This window comes from Anomalospiza imberbis, chromosome 28, assembly GCF_031753505.1.
Source record: "Anomalospiza imberbis isolate Cuckoo-Finch-1a 21T00152 chromosome 28, ASM3175350v1, whole genome shotgun sequence".
Classification (NCBI taxonomy): domain Eukaryota; kingdom Metazoa; phylum Chordata; class Aves; order Passeriformes; family Viduidae; genus Anomalospiza; species Anomalospiza imberbis.
The window spans coordinates 1,715,960-1,730,913 of record NC_089708.1 but is presented as its reverse complement, the minus strand read 5'-3'; the positions used below and the strand labels follow the sequence as shown (position 1 = coordinate 1,730,913).

The 14,954-nt window shown below is 59.6% G+C and overlaps 1 protein-coding gene across 4 annotated transcripts; it reads right to left on the bottom strand.

The window, feature by feature from the left end:
• Positions 1-1,780: 1,780 nt before the first annotated feature.
• On the bottom strand, positions 1,781-12,704 carry SLC39A14 (solute carrier family 39 member 14). 4 transcript variants are annotated; one of them, XM_068174454.1, is made up of 10 exons: positions 12,610-12,704; positions 9,653-9,714; positions 9,171-9,440; positions 8,886-9,072; positions 6,785-6,954; positions 6,148-6,270; positions 5,363-5,548; positions 4,955-5,162; positions 3,763-3,947; positions 1,781-3,518 (listed from the first exon to the last, which is right to left on the bottom strand). In XM_068174454.1, exons 1-10 carry the CDS (start codon positions 12,686-12,688, stop codon positions 3,372-3,374), a joined length of 1,617 nt encoding a protein of 538 aa, XP_068030555.1. In that variant the 5' UTR covers positions 12,689-12,704; the 3' UTR covers positions 1,781-3,371. The 4 variants fall into 4 exon arrangements, with proteins under 4 accessions (XP_068030555.1, XP_068030554.1, XP_068030553.1 ...); XM_068174453.1 differs by lacking the exons at positions 6,785-6,954; positions 12,610-12,704 and adding exons at positions 8,176-8,345; positions 11,395-11,625; XM_068174452.1 differs by lacking the exon at positions 12,610-12,704 and adding an exon at positions 11,395-11,625.
• Positions 12,705-14,954: the final 2,250 nt, after the last annotated feature.

Here is a 14,954-nt window from a genome sequence, read left to right as displayed (position 1 = left end):
TGATGCTCACTGTGACCTTCCTTGCTTAATCAAGCATTAATTTTTTTTTTTAATATAAAACACATCAGAATATCAAGATTTGGTTTCTTTAGCTGCAACAGGGTTTCTAAAAATTGAATTTGCTGCTCAGGGTTGGCAGATTTGGGGGGTTGGAATGGTGTAGAAAAAGGCAAAAAAGGAGAAGTAGAAAAGCAAAGTTTGCTTTTTTTTTTTTTTCCCCTAACGGAGGATAGGAAAACAAGGACACAAACCCTGCCAGGAGCCTGGCTCGTGTGAGCTGGGGACAAATCCAGCATCCCACATCTCGCAGCCAAACCAGGGCTTGGAAATACATTTCAGATAGATTAAAAATAATTATATATATATATATATATATATATATATATATAAAAGTAATGAAGGAAGGGTTTTTGGAGCCGCAAAGGCCGTGCCATGCGGGCAGGCTGGGGGTTGTCAGTGCCACCTTCCGTCAGCTGTGCCGCACTGCACAGCCACGGAAATCCAGCTGGAAAACCGGGATTGCATCACCCAGCCCTTCCCCTTGGAGAAATCCTGAGCCAGCAGCGCTCCCACCCCTCCGTCCCCCGCCAGCAGGGAGGGTTTCACTGCTGGAGCACGCCTGGGACCCTCCGTCATTACAGAATATATTTTATTTATGGAGTTTTACAAATATCTGTACAATTCACGTGACATTTAAGTTAACGCTCTTTGTTTCTCGCCTACAACACCTGAGTTATAATTGAAATACTGAGATGGAACTTGAGCTTCCAACCGGATGAGGGCAAGGAGACACGGATGAAAATCCACGAGGAGCTCGATTTGGGTGGGTTCCCATCGCTCTCCCACTGGCAGGTGCCAGCCTGCCCAGGGGGAACAGGAGCTCTCCTTGGTGGCAGGGCAGCCTCATTTCTCACCCCCACCCCAATCCCAAATCTCCGGCTTGCAGATTTCTCAGGAAACAGGGATAAACTGGAAACGAGAAGACGGCGGAGTTGTGATCCCCACAGTGAATCCTGCCGGCTCTGAGGACGCCAAGCCCTGCTCTCTGCCACTTCCCAGCTCTTGGGGACCTCCCAGGCACAGTCCAGAGGGGACAAACTCCCCACTTCCCCCTGTCCTCCCCCACGGAGGCTTTTCCAGCCTCCTGTGCCCTGCCAGCCACACGGTGTTTTCCAAGTGCTTCCTTGAGAGAGAGGGGAGAGGGGAGAGGGGAGAGGGGAGAGGGGAGAGGGGAGAGAGGGGAGAGGGGAGAGGGGAGAGAGGAGAGGGGAGAGGGGAGGGGAGGGGAGGGGAGAGGAGAGGAGAGGAGAGGAGAGGAGAGGAGAGGAGAGGAGAGGAGAGGAGAGGAGAGGAGAGGAGAGGAGAGGAGAGGAGAGGAGAGGAGAGGAGAGGAGAGGAGAGGAGAGGAGAGGAGAGGAGAGGAGAGGAGAGGGCACCTGTGCCAGTGAAAGGACTCAGATTTTCCACATTGAGTCTGTCAGCTGGGGCTGCAGCTCTCCCAGACAAGGAAAAAGTGTTTCCAATTTTCCAATGCCTCTCTGGTCCTGGAACCTGCAGCACAGGGAATGCCTGCGAGGTGATGAACGACTGCCCCAGCCAGCACAGGCCACGCTGCTCTGTCCCAGTGGGAGAAGTGACTTTTGGTGACAATCCACAAAGGACACCACATGGGACAAAGCAGAGTCTCTCCTTGAGGGAATCACCCGAGGACCATGTGGCACCTTTGGGTGAAGGGTGATCCCAAAAAGGGTCCCTGCTCCTCCAGAACTTGGTATTTAGGTTTTGGGGTGCAGGACAAAGCCAAGAGCCGGGGGGTGCTGAGGGGACAAATGCCCAGACTAGAAAAGCCACCGAGAGTGCAGGTGATGATCCATGAGGATCCTGGCAGTGCCAGAGGCCACGGGCTTGGTGACAGCTGTTAGGAGCTTAGGAAGAACATCACCCAGCTGGGAATTACAGGAATTCAGGGATTACAGTGATCCAGCCAGGGTACAACGCTGCCAGGGGTGCTGAGCCTGTGCCAGGGCCCTCTGTCCTGAGATGGGCAGCAATAATACCTGGCACAGCCTCAGGTTTGCTTTCCTCAGAGGGCAAAGGGAAGGTGTGGGAGCCTCAGCTCCAGCACGGTGCCACCACTCTGTCACACCCCACACACCTGCACAGGTGGGCAGTGAAGGAAGACACTTCACCAACGCTTCCAAAGCACCTGCAGCTCTCCTCCATCCCAATCCAGCACCAAACCACGAGGGATTCCCCTGAATCCACACGGCCACAAGCTCACACCAGGTACAGGACGAGAGGTCTGGTGGCAAAAGGGGTGCAAGGGGACCTCAAGCAACACGGGTGGGGTGGGCAACCTTATCAATATGATAATAAGTAATTCACCTAGTGAATCTGGGGAACGCCAGCCCGGAGGCAGAGCTGGGAAGTGCCTGGAACTTCTCTGGCTACTCCCTAAGGCTGGGAACATGCAACCTAAAGAGGTTCACAGTCTGAGTTTTGCTTTTAAAAACACCCCCCACCCCACCCTGAACCTTAGCACTGTTTAAAAACCGGTGGCTGATCCTGGGTGTCAGCGTGAGCTTGGACACAGCCTGAGAAGTCCCTGGGCTGGAGCCTGCGGCCGGGCAGGGCTCTGCTCTCATCCCCTTCTGAGCAGCCCTCACAGAGGAGGAGCTGGGGCTTGCCCCTGATTCCAGCAGCATGGACTGAAGGGGGGTCGGGGCATCCTGGCAGGCTTCTCCCAGCAGCCCAAGTGTCACTCCAACCCAGTTTGGTGTCCTCTGCTCTGAGAAGTGACACCCAAAATGTGCTTTAAGACCCCTGCCCTCTTCACCCCGCTCTCGCTAGGGCATTGTCCGGGCTGAAACGAAGCAAAAGCAGTCAGATGATGGTGACATCGTGAACCTCCTCATCCTCGGAGAGCACAGCTCTGAGGGCTGGCTGTGGGGAACGCTCTGAGAAGGGCCTGTCCCTGTCTGTCCCCATCACACACCCCCAGAGGGGTCAAGACAGCCTCAAGTCCCACGGGAACGCTCCAAGCACAACGAGAGGAGCAGCACGGCTGGAGCAGCTCCTGTCTCCCCATTCCATCCTTCCTGGGACAGGCGAGGAGAGGAGGGATATGACACTGGACAAAGTCAGGTCAGTCCTATGGGAAGGGGAATTCCACTCCCCTCAGCCTTAAACCAGAAAAAAAAATCCATGGAATAGCTTTCAAGGCAATGTCTCTCCTGTAGTGTGACGTCAGTGCCTGCACAGGTACCGTCATATGTTTGCAGCAGGAAAAGGAAAGAAAAGAAAAAAAAACCCTTCCCCCCCAAAAAGAAAAACATGGAAAACTTGGATCAGGGCTGCAGCTCGGGCTGGTCCTACCCTATCTGGATCTGCCCCGAGTACATGGTGAGCAGCACCATGATGGTGAAACCCGTGAGCAGCCCCGCGTTCTGGATGGCGAAGGTGATCAGGGCGCTGCCGTTCTGCTCGTCCTCCCGGCTCACCTCGTTCATCTCAGGGAACTGCAGGGGGGAAACATTGGGGTGAGAGGGCTCAGTGACAGCCCCATCCTTCCTCAGCAAACATCCACCACCCTCCCATCCCGGGGATTTCAGCCAGGCAAAGCAAAGCAGAGACATCTGCGTGTGCCAAGGGAACAGAGCAAACCCCGCCGTGCCTGCAGGCTGAGGGCAAGCAGAGCTTTTCCTAGGGAAAAAATCCCAGGGCTCAGGGTTCTAGGCTCAGGATTTGGGGCTCAGGATTTACCATGTCAGCCAGTGCTATGTACAGGAACATCCCTCCAGCCAGGGCGAAGATCCAGTTGGCAGAGAAGTGGCTGCCGGCCACGATGCCGAAGGCCAGGCCCACGTAGCAGCAGCAGGCGGAGATGAAGTTGAAGAAGAGCGCCTGGCGAATGGTCATCCCAGCATTCAGCAGGATCACAAAGTCCCCTGCGGGAGAAGGAGATGGCAGGATGAGCAGGGAAGGGCTGTCAGCAGCATTGGGACAGCACCGACTCGAACTCATGGAATCCCGGAACATCCCGAGCTGGAAGGGGTACAAAGATCAGAGTCCAACCCCTGGAGTGCACAGAACACCCCAAAGATCACAGCACGTCCCAGCTCAAGTGTGGGCTCCCTGTGGCTGCTGGCACTGGGCACTGACCATCACACTGCCCCTGAATTTGGACATTCACACCCAAACCTGCCTCTCCTCCACTGATCCCTCCACTACTCCTAAATTCAGACATTCACACCCAAACCTGCCTCTCCTCCACTGACCCCTCCACTACTCCTAAATTCAGACATTCACACCCAAACCTGCCTCTCCTTCACTGATCTCTCCACTACTCCTAAATTCAGACATTCACACCCAAACCTGCCTCTCCTTCACTGATCTCTCCACTACTCCTAAATTCAGACATTCACACCCAAACCCACCTTCCCCCCTCAACTGCCTCTAAACTTGGACATTCACACCCAAACCTGCCTCTCCTTCACTGACCATTCCACTACTCCTAAATTCAGACATTCACACCCAAATCCACCTCCCTCCTCATCTGCCCCTAAATTTGGACATTCACACCCAAACTCGCCTCCCACTCACTGACCACAGCGCTGTCCCTAAACCCACACACTCACACCCAAACCCACCTCCCCTCCACTGACCACTCCAAATTCAGACATTCCCACCCAAACCCGCCTCCCCCCTCCCAAACCAACGAGGTGCTGAGGGTTTTTTTTTTTGTCTTCAGATGCCTCCATCTAAATTTAAATCTCAGACATCATATTACCTCGTTATTTTTAGAGCGGCGATTACTCAGAGCAGTTTACAGCCCTCCCTCTCCCCTCTCTCAGCAGCATCACTGTTGATTCCACCCCAAAATCGCCTTTCTGGATGGACAAAGGATGGACTCCAGAGCGAGCAGGGGCAGGGGCAGACCCAAGGAGTCACATACCCAGCTCGTGTGGGAACTCCTCGCAGAGTATGGCCACGGAGGTGCTGATCCCTTGGAAGACGGACACGGTGAAGGAGGCGCCGATGGCCAGGCCGTCGATGAAGTTGTGGAGGCCGTCGCTGAGCGTGATCATCCAGGCCAGCGTCCCGATGTCCGAGTACCTCACCTCCTTCAGCCAGTAGCACGCGCTCTGGGAGGCCTGCAGGTCCTGCCACAGCACCCCAGGATGGAGTCAGCACCCAAACGGGGTCACTGATCCCTCCTCCAGATGGGAAAACCACCCCACTCATCATTAAACCCGCACAGCGGAGCCGTTTGTTCCCAGCACACACAGAGAATTTGGGCTGCAAAACTGCCTTTAACTGACAGGCGGGAATTTGCCACAATGCCACGGGATGGGGCGCTCACCTGGACAGAGAGGGAGCCCACCACGGCCTTCTCATCCCCGGAGGGGGGCTTGCACTCCAGGTCGCTGGTGATGTGGGGGATCATGTGGTCCAGGTCCCCGTTCTGCAGCTTCTCCGTGACCCCCTCCTCCTGGTCCTTCTTGGAGGGCAGAGCCTCGGGGCCATAGTGGCTGTGCCCGTGGTGGTGCTGCGGGAGCAGGGGATTCAGGGCTGGCAGTCATCCCGAAATTCCTGCTCTTCCCCACCCTGCCATGCTCTTTCCTGCCATGCCATCCCGATATTCCTGCTCTTTCCTGCCCCGCTATCCTAAAGTTCCTGCTGTTTCCCACCCTGCCATCCCAATATCCCTGCTGTTTCCCATGCCTCCATCCCGAAATTCCTGCTGTTTCCCACCCCACCATCCCGATAGTCCTGCTGTTTCCCACCCCACCATCCCGATAGTCCTGCTGTTTCCCACCCTGCCATCCCAATATCCTTGCTCTTTCCCATCCCAATATTCCTGCTCTTTCCCACCCCTCCATCCCAATATCCCTGCTGTTTCCCATGCCTCCATCCCAAAATTCCTGCTCTTTCCCACCCCACCATCCCGAAATTCCTGCTCTTTCCCACCCCACCATCCCAATATTCCTGCTGTTCCCCACCCAGCTATCCTGAAATTCCTGCTGTTTCCCACCCTGCCATCCCAATATTCTTGCTCTTTCCCATCCCAATATCCCTGCTCTTTCCCACCCCACCATCCCGAAATTCCTGCTGTTTCCCACCCCTCCATCCCCTGCTCCACCTCACCTGGTCCTTCTGCTTCAGGAGCATCTTCAGGATCTTCTCCGTGAAGAAGAAGAGGTAGAAGCCCCCAAACACCACAGCGGATTTGGAAACATAATAATCTTCCTGAGGGTTGAATCCAAACGCCTGCAGGCAGGAGGGGACCCGGGAGAGGATGAGGAGCAGGCCCTGGCAGTGTCCTTCATCTGCCTTTGCCCCTGGGGTGACACTGGAGGGGTGACACAGCTCTGAGCTCTCTCTGAGGAGCAGCTGCTTTGGGGACAAGCTCAGGAAGCACCTTTGTGCACCTGTAATCTCCCTCACTCCCTCCTCCAGGCCGGCTGTGCCCCAAGGCATTGGATCCAGCACCCACCCTGGGGCAGGGATGCCAAATCCAGGCTCCTCTCTGCAGGGGGGACCTGCCTCCAGGGCTAGAAAAAGCCAGAAAAGGCAATAAAACAACGATTCTCTGCTTGAAGCAGAGCAGGGAGCCATTCCCTTCCAAACTCCAGCTCCAAGGGGCTTCCAGCCCTCCATACCTCGCTCTGGGCTCCCCTCCGATGCCGCCTTCCCCTTCTCCAGCCAGCGAGCGCCCAGAGAGAGAGAGAAACAGCCCCAGAGAGAGAGAGAGAAAAGCACAGACGCCCAGTCCTCTCCCTACCTCGGGAATGAGCTGGAAGAGGGCGTTGGAGTAGAGAGTTCCAATCGCCAGAGCTATGAAGTAGAGGAGCAGCCGCTTGTAAAAGGTCTTCTTCATGAAGGGCACCACGCTGGCTCCCACCAGCGAGCACAGGGAGATGACGGAGACGCAGAGGAAACCGTAACCCCAGACTGGCAGAGCCAAACCCACCCCGGGAGACGGGAGACGGGAAGGGACGAGATCAACGTGGGGATGGGCGGGGAAGGAATCCACACCGACAGGACAGAGAGAGGAGGGAGGGAGAGAAGAGGACATTCATTAGTGATTGTTGTTCATCTGGCGCCACCTCCAAAGGGCGAGCCCGGCGCTCAGCGGCTTTGGGAAAGTTCGGGAATCTCGGCTGAGTTTTGGCAGCCAGGCCATGTCCCAGCCAGCCCCCAGCTCTGCTCCGTGGGTCATTCCCAAGCCACAGAGCGCCCGGGTCCCCCGAGCACCTCGTACGCTCCAGCCCTGTCCTGCAGCCGGTCCCTGCCGGGGCGCTCCGGGTGCCGGCGGGGCTGGAGCGTACCTCTGGCATTTCAATTCCTGGCAGATCAGGAATTAGAGGCGCTTGGTTTCTATATCCAGCAAATAAAAGTTGCAGTTCTGGAGCTGAAAAGCTTGGAAAAACATCCCACTGCCAGCATGGATGAAGCGTTTGCTGCCCAGCAGCAAACAGGCAATGCCAGGGGGAAAAACCCGCTGGAATTTTAAGGTTGGATGTGCCAAATCCAGCTCATCCTCTGAGGAGGCACCTGGACCACGTTCCAAAGGTTTCCAATCCAGGTGGATTTATTCAGCCCCAGAATTGCGCAATTACAACACAATTAATTTGCGATATTTCTGTCGGTCCCATCAGAGCACCAGGAAACCTCATGGAAGCCAGAACCCTTGTGGGAACATCAGGCTGGGAAATCAGGTAGGGGCAAAACAACCAGGCAATTAAAGGACTTGTAAAAGCCGGCTGATTCCAGAGGAAGCCGCTGCTTCTCTAGGCTGTTCTCCGTGCTTTTACATGGATATTTGATTATATTTTCATGGATATTTCACATTTTTTCCCCTCTGGCTCATGCCAGTACTGCTGCCACAAGCGTGGCTGAGCACGTAACTCCAAGGGATAAACTCCTGGACACCTAGGGCAGCAGCAAACAGCTTCTCCCAGCACATTCCCACTGCTCAGACGTGGCAGGGATGGAGGACACGGAGGGTTTCCTGGTGCTCAGAGGGGTGAGAAAAGCCCTGCGCAGCCCCTTGAGCCAAGCCCTGAGCCTCAGGTGACGAGGGGTTGGATCGATTCGGCGGGGTGGAGGCAGAGAGGGCGCCCACGGAGCTGCCCCCGGAGACGGGAGAGAGGCAGGGACGTTCTACCGCACCTCTGGGATGAGCTGGAAGAGCGCGTTAGAGAGCAGCGTGCCGATGGAGAGCGCGATGAAAAACAGGAGCACCCGGCTGAAAAAGGCCTTCTGGGAACACGGGACGATGAGGACTCCGAGCAGGGAGGCCACGTTAATCATGGACACACTGAGAAAACCAAAGCCCCACACTGCGGAACGAGAAGAAACGAGGGCCAGACATTACCGAGGCTCTCGGCGAGCCCGGACCCGGGCGGGTGGGAAAGGCTGGCTCCCGGGCTGCTCCCCGTGCTCCAGATGCTCCAGCTGCGACAAAACCATCGTGTTGGGTGCAGGGAAGGTGGGAAGGAAGCCACGGGGTTCCTTGGAAAAGGTCTTCCCGAGCCAGCCCCAGCGTGGGAGAAGCCGAGCTGTGCTCAGGGCAGCTGGTCCAAGACCTTGGGCATCGCTGGGAGCTGGCTGAGCGTCCACCAGCAGCTGGAGGCCGGCAGGTCACTCCAGGTCACCCCCTCCCACCCTGGAGAACCCACAGCAGAGTCCCCTCCTCATCCAGCTATCCCGGAGGCACAGAGGTTATCCCGGCAAAACCACACCACAGCGAGGAAAACTCAGGATTCCCAGCTGCTGGAGGCAGGGAATTCCCAGGAGTGGGAACTGGCAGTTCCTCATGTCCCCAAGCTCCGTGCCCAGGCCCAGGCAGTGCCCGTGGCCCCCCCCAGCACCCCAATTACCTTCAGCTGAGCTGGGCCTGCTCTCCTCTGTCTGCTCATTCTCCTCATTTTCCAGGTTTTCGGAGGCGCACGCCCCCGACTCCAGCTGCTGCAGGATGGTGGGGCAGAACTCCTTGAACTCCCTGTGCCCCACAGGGGAGCCCTCGCTCAGGTTGTGGATGGCAAAAAGCTCCACGGAGCTGAAGCACTGGGGGAGGGAAGGGACAGAAATGTGCCTTGAGATTCCCACAGCTCCGCAGGGAGATTTCAGGAATCTGCAGGGAGGTTTTGGGGTCCCCTCCTTACGCGGGAGAGGTTCAGGCGCTGCTGCGGCGTTTGGGAGACATTGGCGTGTCCCACTCCCACATCCAGGTGGTTCAGCAGGGCCTTGAGCTGCTTCAGGCTCAAGGTCTGGCTCTCCCCGTAGCGCTGGAGCAGATCCTGCAGGAAGGAGGCTGCGGAGACGCCGGGGCTGTCCCTGCCCGCCCGGACCTGCGGGCAGGGGAGGAGGCAGAGCAGCAGGAGCAGGCAGCAGCGCCGGGGGCCCGCGCTGGGGATCATGGTGCCTCTGGGATGCTGGGAGAGAAACCACACTGCTGTTGGCTTTGGCATTCCCAGCGCTCCAACCACAGCTCCTCCACCCCACCGATGGATTTATCCTCCGGGAAAGGGGAAACAGCGCTGCGAGCACCCAGATCCTGAGGAGGACTCTGCATTTTTCCACAATCTTTCCATGCAAAATCACCCCCTCCTCCTCCACCCTGAGCCACCCCAAGCCCCTCACTCACCGTGGGGGGCTGCCAGGACACGGCTCCCGGGGGCTCTCCAGCTCCGCAGCACCGCGGGGACCCTGGGAAGAGCAGGGTGGTCGGGAAGCAGGCAGGGCTGCGCCAAAATCCAGCTGTGCCAGCCCCAAATCCAGCTCTGCGGGGGGTGAGGAGTCCGGCTCCAGCCCTGGCCACGCGTGGGTCCCCTCGGTGTCCCCAGGGCTGGGACACAAACACCTCAAAGGCAGCGCTCGGAGGAACACGGGAGCCCTGGGGACAGAGGTGGCCTGTTCTTTAGGTTATAATTTAACCAGGATAATTACCATGAACCGAGTGCTGCCCCGTTTAACTGTAGGTGCCTTTATAGTGTTTGCCCAGAATCAGTCCTTGCCCTCTCTGTCCCTTTCATAAGGGCCGGGAATTGATAAAAGAGGGGTGGCACAGCCCCGGGGTGCAAAGGAAGGGGCTCAGGGAGAGGAGGGGACACCAGGCACGACCTGCACGTCCACCTTGGGAGGCACCCAAGAGCCTGGAGCTCAGGCTGCCTTCCTGGGAAAGCTTCCCTGAAAGGTGGACGGCAAATTTCGGATTGGCAAGGAGAAAATAAAAGTCTGCTGCCTCCATCAATGCAGCAGCCATCCCAGTCCCAGTGTGGGGCTCCAGGTGCACCTCCTGATCCCCCTGGAGGGGCTGCTGGTGCTCCCGAGCCAGCCCTGGGCACCCCGCAGTGCCTGGCCTGTGCTGATGGCTCACAGGCTCCAGTCTCTTCCAAAAACCAGGAGACTTTTGAAGCCCGGCCAAGCAATTGTTCCAAAAATAACCTGGGGCCAGGATTCCCACACCGAGGGGCTGCCGGGGAACCGCAAGACCCCACTCCTCATCCAGGACCCCACTGCCTCTGAAGGCTCCCACATTCCCGCAGGTTTTACCAGCTTACCACCACTTTGTGAGCTTTGTTCTCAGGGAGCTTTTAGCCTTCTCCTGCCAGGGCTTAGCTCAGATGCTTTTACTTAACCCCTCTCCTCCCAAAACGAGGGAAGGAGCCCATCCAGTGCCGGTGCTGGTGCTGGGACCACCCTGCTGGGTGGGGGGACCCGAGGGACCTCTTCAGCATCCCCCAGCGAGCCCAGCCCCTTCCTCTGCCTCCCTATCCCAACCCACCCTTCCAGGTGGGTCCTCCTGGGCTCCGTGGGACATCCAGGCCGCCGGTGACTCCCACAGGTGCTGGCACACAGCCCAACGTGCCAAAGGTTTGTCCCGGCTGGCCGCACGTCCCGCTGGCTGCCCTTTCCAGCCGGGTGCTCCCCAAATCCCCGGTCCCACCGGGAGCCGTCCCGCTCCCTGCACACCGACGGCCCGGCCCGTGCCAAGGCACGCAGCTCTCTGCGCTGCCAAAACCCCTCGCGGGGGTTTCTCCCGAAGCCGGGCCGAGCCGGATACACCCAGGGTGGAAAACCGGACCTCAACCTTCCCCCCCTGCTGCCAAAGGAAAGGCAGAGCCGGGCAGCGGCCGGAGCTGCACAGGCTCGCTCCGTTTTAGGGCAAAACGAGGTGGAGGAGCCGCCCCCGCGAAGAGAAGGGCCCAAGGAGGCACATCCCGGGGGGCTCCGAGCTGCTGCCATCCCGGGGCAGGGCGGGAGGGCGCCCAGCACACCCAGCCCAGCATCCCGGGACAAACGGGCAAGCACCAAAGAACACCGAGCCTCGCCCCCCCCACCGCCAGCTGCGGGCCCCCCGGAGCCCCCCGGCCTCCTGCCCGCTACCTTCAAGGGCGTCCTCCCTCCGGGATGCGCTCCCGGAGCCCGGAGCCAGCGCCTGACCTACTTTATCGCTCCTCGGGACGGGGCACGGGGACAAACCGCTGCCACGCCAAGGGACGGATGCCCGGCAGGCAGGGATGTGCCCGGGAGCGATGCCACGACAGCACAGCGCAGCGCCCGAGGCCAGGCAAACCCTTCCCATGTCCCCGGGCTCCACTCGCCAGAGATCACCGATCCCGGCCGCAATCCACGCGTCGTCCCCACCCCCCTCCGCTCGGAGCGGGAAGGCGACGCCGGGAATAAGAACCGCTGGCACAGCCGAGCATGACCCCGGCGACGTCAGCCCGGCGCCAGGCGCTTCCCGAAATCCCGCGCAGGGACAGCTGGCTGCCGCACACCGGCAGGGGACAGGGCCAGCGGGGCCCCCACATTCCACCCCCGGACCCGTCCCGCTCCTGCCGGGGCGGTCGGAGCCAGCGGGGCCTTCGGGAGCAAACGGCGCTCCACGCGTCCTGCGGCACGGAGGGCTCCCGGGAGCCGAAGGTTTTCCGTGCCCTGCGGCTCGTCCCGGGGCTGGCAGCGGACCCGTCCCTGGGTCACCGACACCCTGGGCTGCCCCTGGAGCCTCCGGACAGCGCCCGGTCCCTTCCTTCCCGTGACCCCAGCCCGGGGCGGGCAGATGGGCAGCGGAACCGGGAGATCCCCCGGGCACCGCACCCCACAGGGACCCCCCGGTCCTGCCCAGTGCCCCCCGGACCGGAGCTGCTGCTGTCGCCCGGTCCCTGCTCCATCTCAGCCTTCTCCCCATCCCACCGCCGCTGCCCGGTCCCAGAGCTTCCACCGGTGGTGCCAGACCCCATAACTGGGCCCTGCACCCCAAAACTGAGTCCTGCACCCCGTAACAGGATCCCGCACCTCCGACCTCACCTCCACCTGCACCCTCCCCTGCCCCAGACCCCACGGGCTGTCCCAAAACCAGCCCCCATGGCTGCCCCTAGGACCGGCCCCAAACCCTAAACAGCATCCTACATCCCTCCCTGCATCCCCCATCCCCATCCGGGGCTCGGGGCCGGCCCCAGCCCGCTCCCCCCGCTCCGCTGCCTCCCTCCCCGCGGGGCCCGTCCCCGCAGCCGGTTCCCCGTCGCATGGCAGCACTGCCGTGCCTGTCCCGGTCCGTCCCGGTCCATCCCGGTCCATCCCGGTCCATCCCGGTCCTACCTCCGCTCCCGCTCCCGCCGCCGCCGCTCGGGGCCGCGCAGGGCGCACGCGCGGCCGCCGGCACGGGGAGCGCCCCCATTGGCTGCCGCCGCCTCCGGCCACGCCCCCTACGCCTCCGGCCACGCCCCCTCCGCGGCGCAGCGCCGGGACCCCCAAAAATCCAACCCGGGACCCCCCAAAATCCCACCCGGGACCCCCAAAAATCCAACCCGGGATTCCCAAAAATCCCACCCGGGACCCCCAAAAATCCAACCCGGGATTCCCAAAAATCCCACCCGGGACCCCCAAAAATCCCACCCGGGACCCCCAAAAATCCAACCCGGGACCCCCAAAAATCCAACCCGGGATCCCCCAAAAATCCCGCCCGGGACCCCCAAAAATCCCGCCCGGGATCCCCCAAAAATCCAACCCGGGATCCCCCAAAAATCCCGCCCGGGACCCCCAAAAATCCCGCCCGGGATCCCCCAAAAATCCAACCCGGGACCCCCAAAAATCCAACCCGGGACCCCCAAAAATCCCGCCCGGGACCCCCCAAAAATCCCGCCCGGGACCCCCCAAAAATCCAACCCGGGACCCCCCAAAATCCCACCCGGGACCCCCAACAATCCAACCCGGGACCCCCAACAATCCCACCCGGGACCCCCAAAAATCCCACCCGGGCCCCCCAAAAATCCCACCCGGGACCCCCCAAAATCCCACCCGGGATCCCCCAATAATCCCACCCGGGACCCCCAATAATCCCACCCGGGATTCCCAATAATCCCACCCGGAAACCCACAAAATCCCACCCGGGACCCCCCAAAAATCCTACCCGGGACCCCCCAAATAATCCCACCCGGAACCCCCCAAAAATCTCACCCGGGACTCCCTAAAAAATCCCAACCAGGAACTCCTAAAAATCCATCTGGGACCCCAAAAATCTCATCCAGGACCCCCAAAAATCCCACCCGGGAACCCCAAAAATCTCACCTGGGACCCCCTAAAAAATCCCACCCGGGAATCCTAAAAATCCTACCCGGGACCCCCAAAACCCCATCCGGGACCCCCCAAAAATCCCACCCGGGATCCCCAAACTGTCCCAACACCCCTGCCCGGGGCGTTGGGACCCCCAAACACTCACCCCAGGAGCACTGAGATCCCCAAAAATCCCACCCGGGACCCCCCCACTAAAATCCCACCCAGACTGCCCCAAAGCATGCCCTGGGATGACCCCAAAACACCCACCCTGGGGCACGGGGAGCCCCCAAAAACCCACCCGGGGGTACTGGGACCCCGTGGAGCCACTGACCACCCACCCCGAGGGCACCAAGGCCCCGAGGACCCCCTCCAAGGGACCCCCAGATCCCCCAGCACACCCCGGGGCACCTCCCCAAACAGCTTTTGGGGGCACAGCGCACCCCAAACCCCCCTTGGGGCCGCTGACCACCCCTCAAGCCCTTCCCAAGGGGTCACAGCACCAAACATCCCCCAGGGTGGGGCTGGGGGTCCCCAAAGACCCCCTGGAAAAGCCCAGGGGGGTCCAGAGGGGGACAAATCCTGGCAGCCAGAGCCATCCCGGCTCCTCTCCCCGCTGCCACCGAGCTGTCAGGGACAAGGAAAAGGCAGAGCTGGGATAGAAAGTGTTGCTGGATGGGGTCAGGCAGAGCTGGGGGACCCCCAAAACCCCAGCCCAGCACCCCCAGGGCCAAGATCTGTTCCTAAATCCCACCCCAGGCTGGGCCACGGCTGCCAAAGTCCGCCGGGATTGACAAATAAACAGGGATGAATGATTAACCCGGGGCACAAGGTGACAACCCCGGTGGCACTGCTGCTGTGACCCCCCTCAGGGTCCCCGCTCCATCCTGGGATCCCCCGGGAATGAGGGGCAGGATGGGACCACCAGCACCCCCCCGAAATCCACGAGGGAGCAGCTGCCAGCAACGATTTTATTGGAATGAACCAAAAAACTGGTTACAGCGAAGAGAAAAATGAGGGAATCCCAAACTTGTCTCGAGTAAGGCAAAAAAAAAGCACCTAAAATAGGTGAAAACTCCAACCTTTCCCTGGGGTAATGACCTGAATCCACAAAGAATTCTCCTTGGAAAACCAGTGACTCCTCAAGGACAGGAGAACTGGCCAAACTGGAGCTGGTTTGTTCAATAGCAGCTTGAAAAAGCCCAGGAAAAAAAAAAAACAACTCTGAATGTGCATGGAAATGCAAGAAACTGGGGAGGGGGAAAAAAAAAAACCCTGAAATCTTTGGGATTTACATCCAGCACCTGCATAGGGATGAGCTGTGGGAGCAGCAGCACTTTTGGGGCTCATTAACTCGACCCCCTTTAGTGGGAGGGCTGGGAACCAGCAGG

What these genes read in the sequence shown, in the direction of transcription:
- SLC39A14 (XM_068174453.1), bottom strand. Translation starts at nt 11,593, where the DNA reads ATGGGAAGGGTTTGCCTGGCCTCGGGCGCTGCGCTGTGCTGTCGTGGC. An exon ending in TGTCCTGGCAGCCCCCCACG is followed by an intron (nt 9,441 to 9,652) that starts GTGAGTGAGGGG and finishes TTTCTCTCCCAG; the next exon opens with CATCCCAGAGGCACCATGAT. An exon ending in TCTTCCAGCTCATCCCAGAG is followed by an intron (nt 6,271 to 8,175) that starts GTGCGGTAGAAC and finishes TCCTGCCTGCAG; the next exon opens with GCGTTTGGATTCAACCCTCA.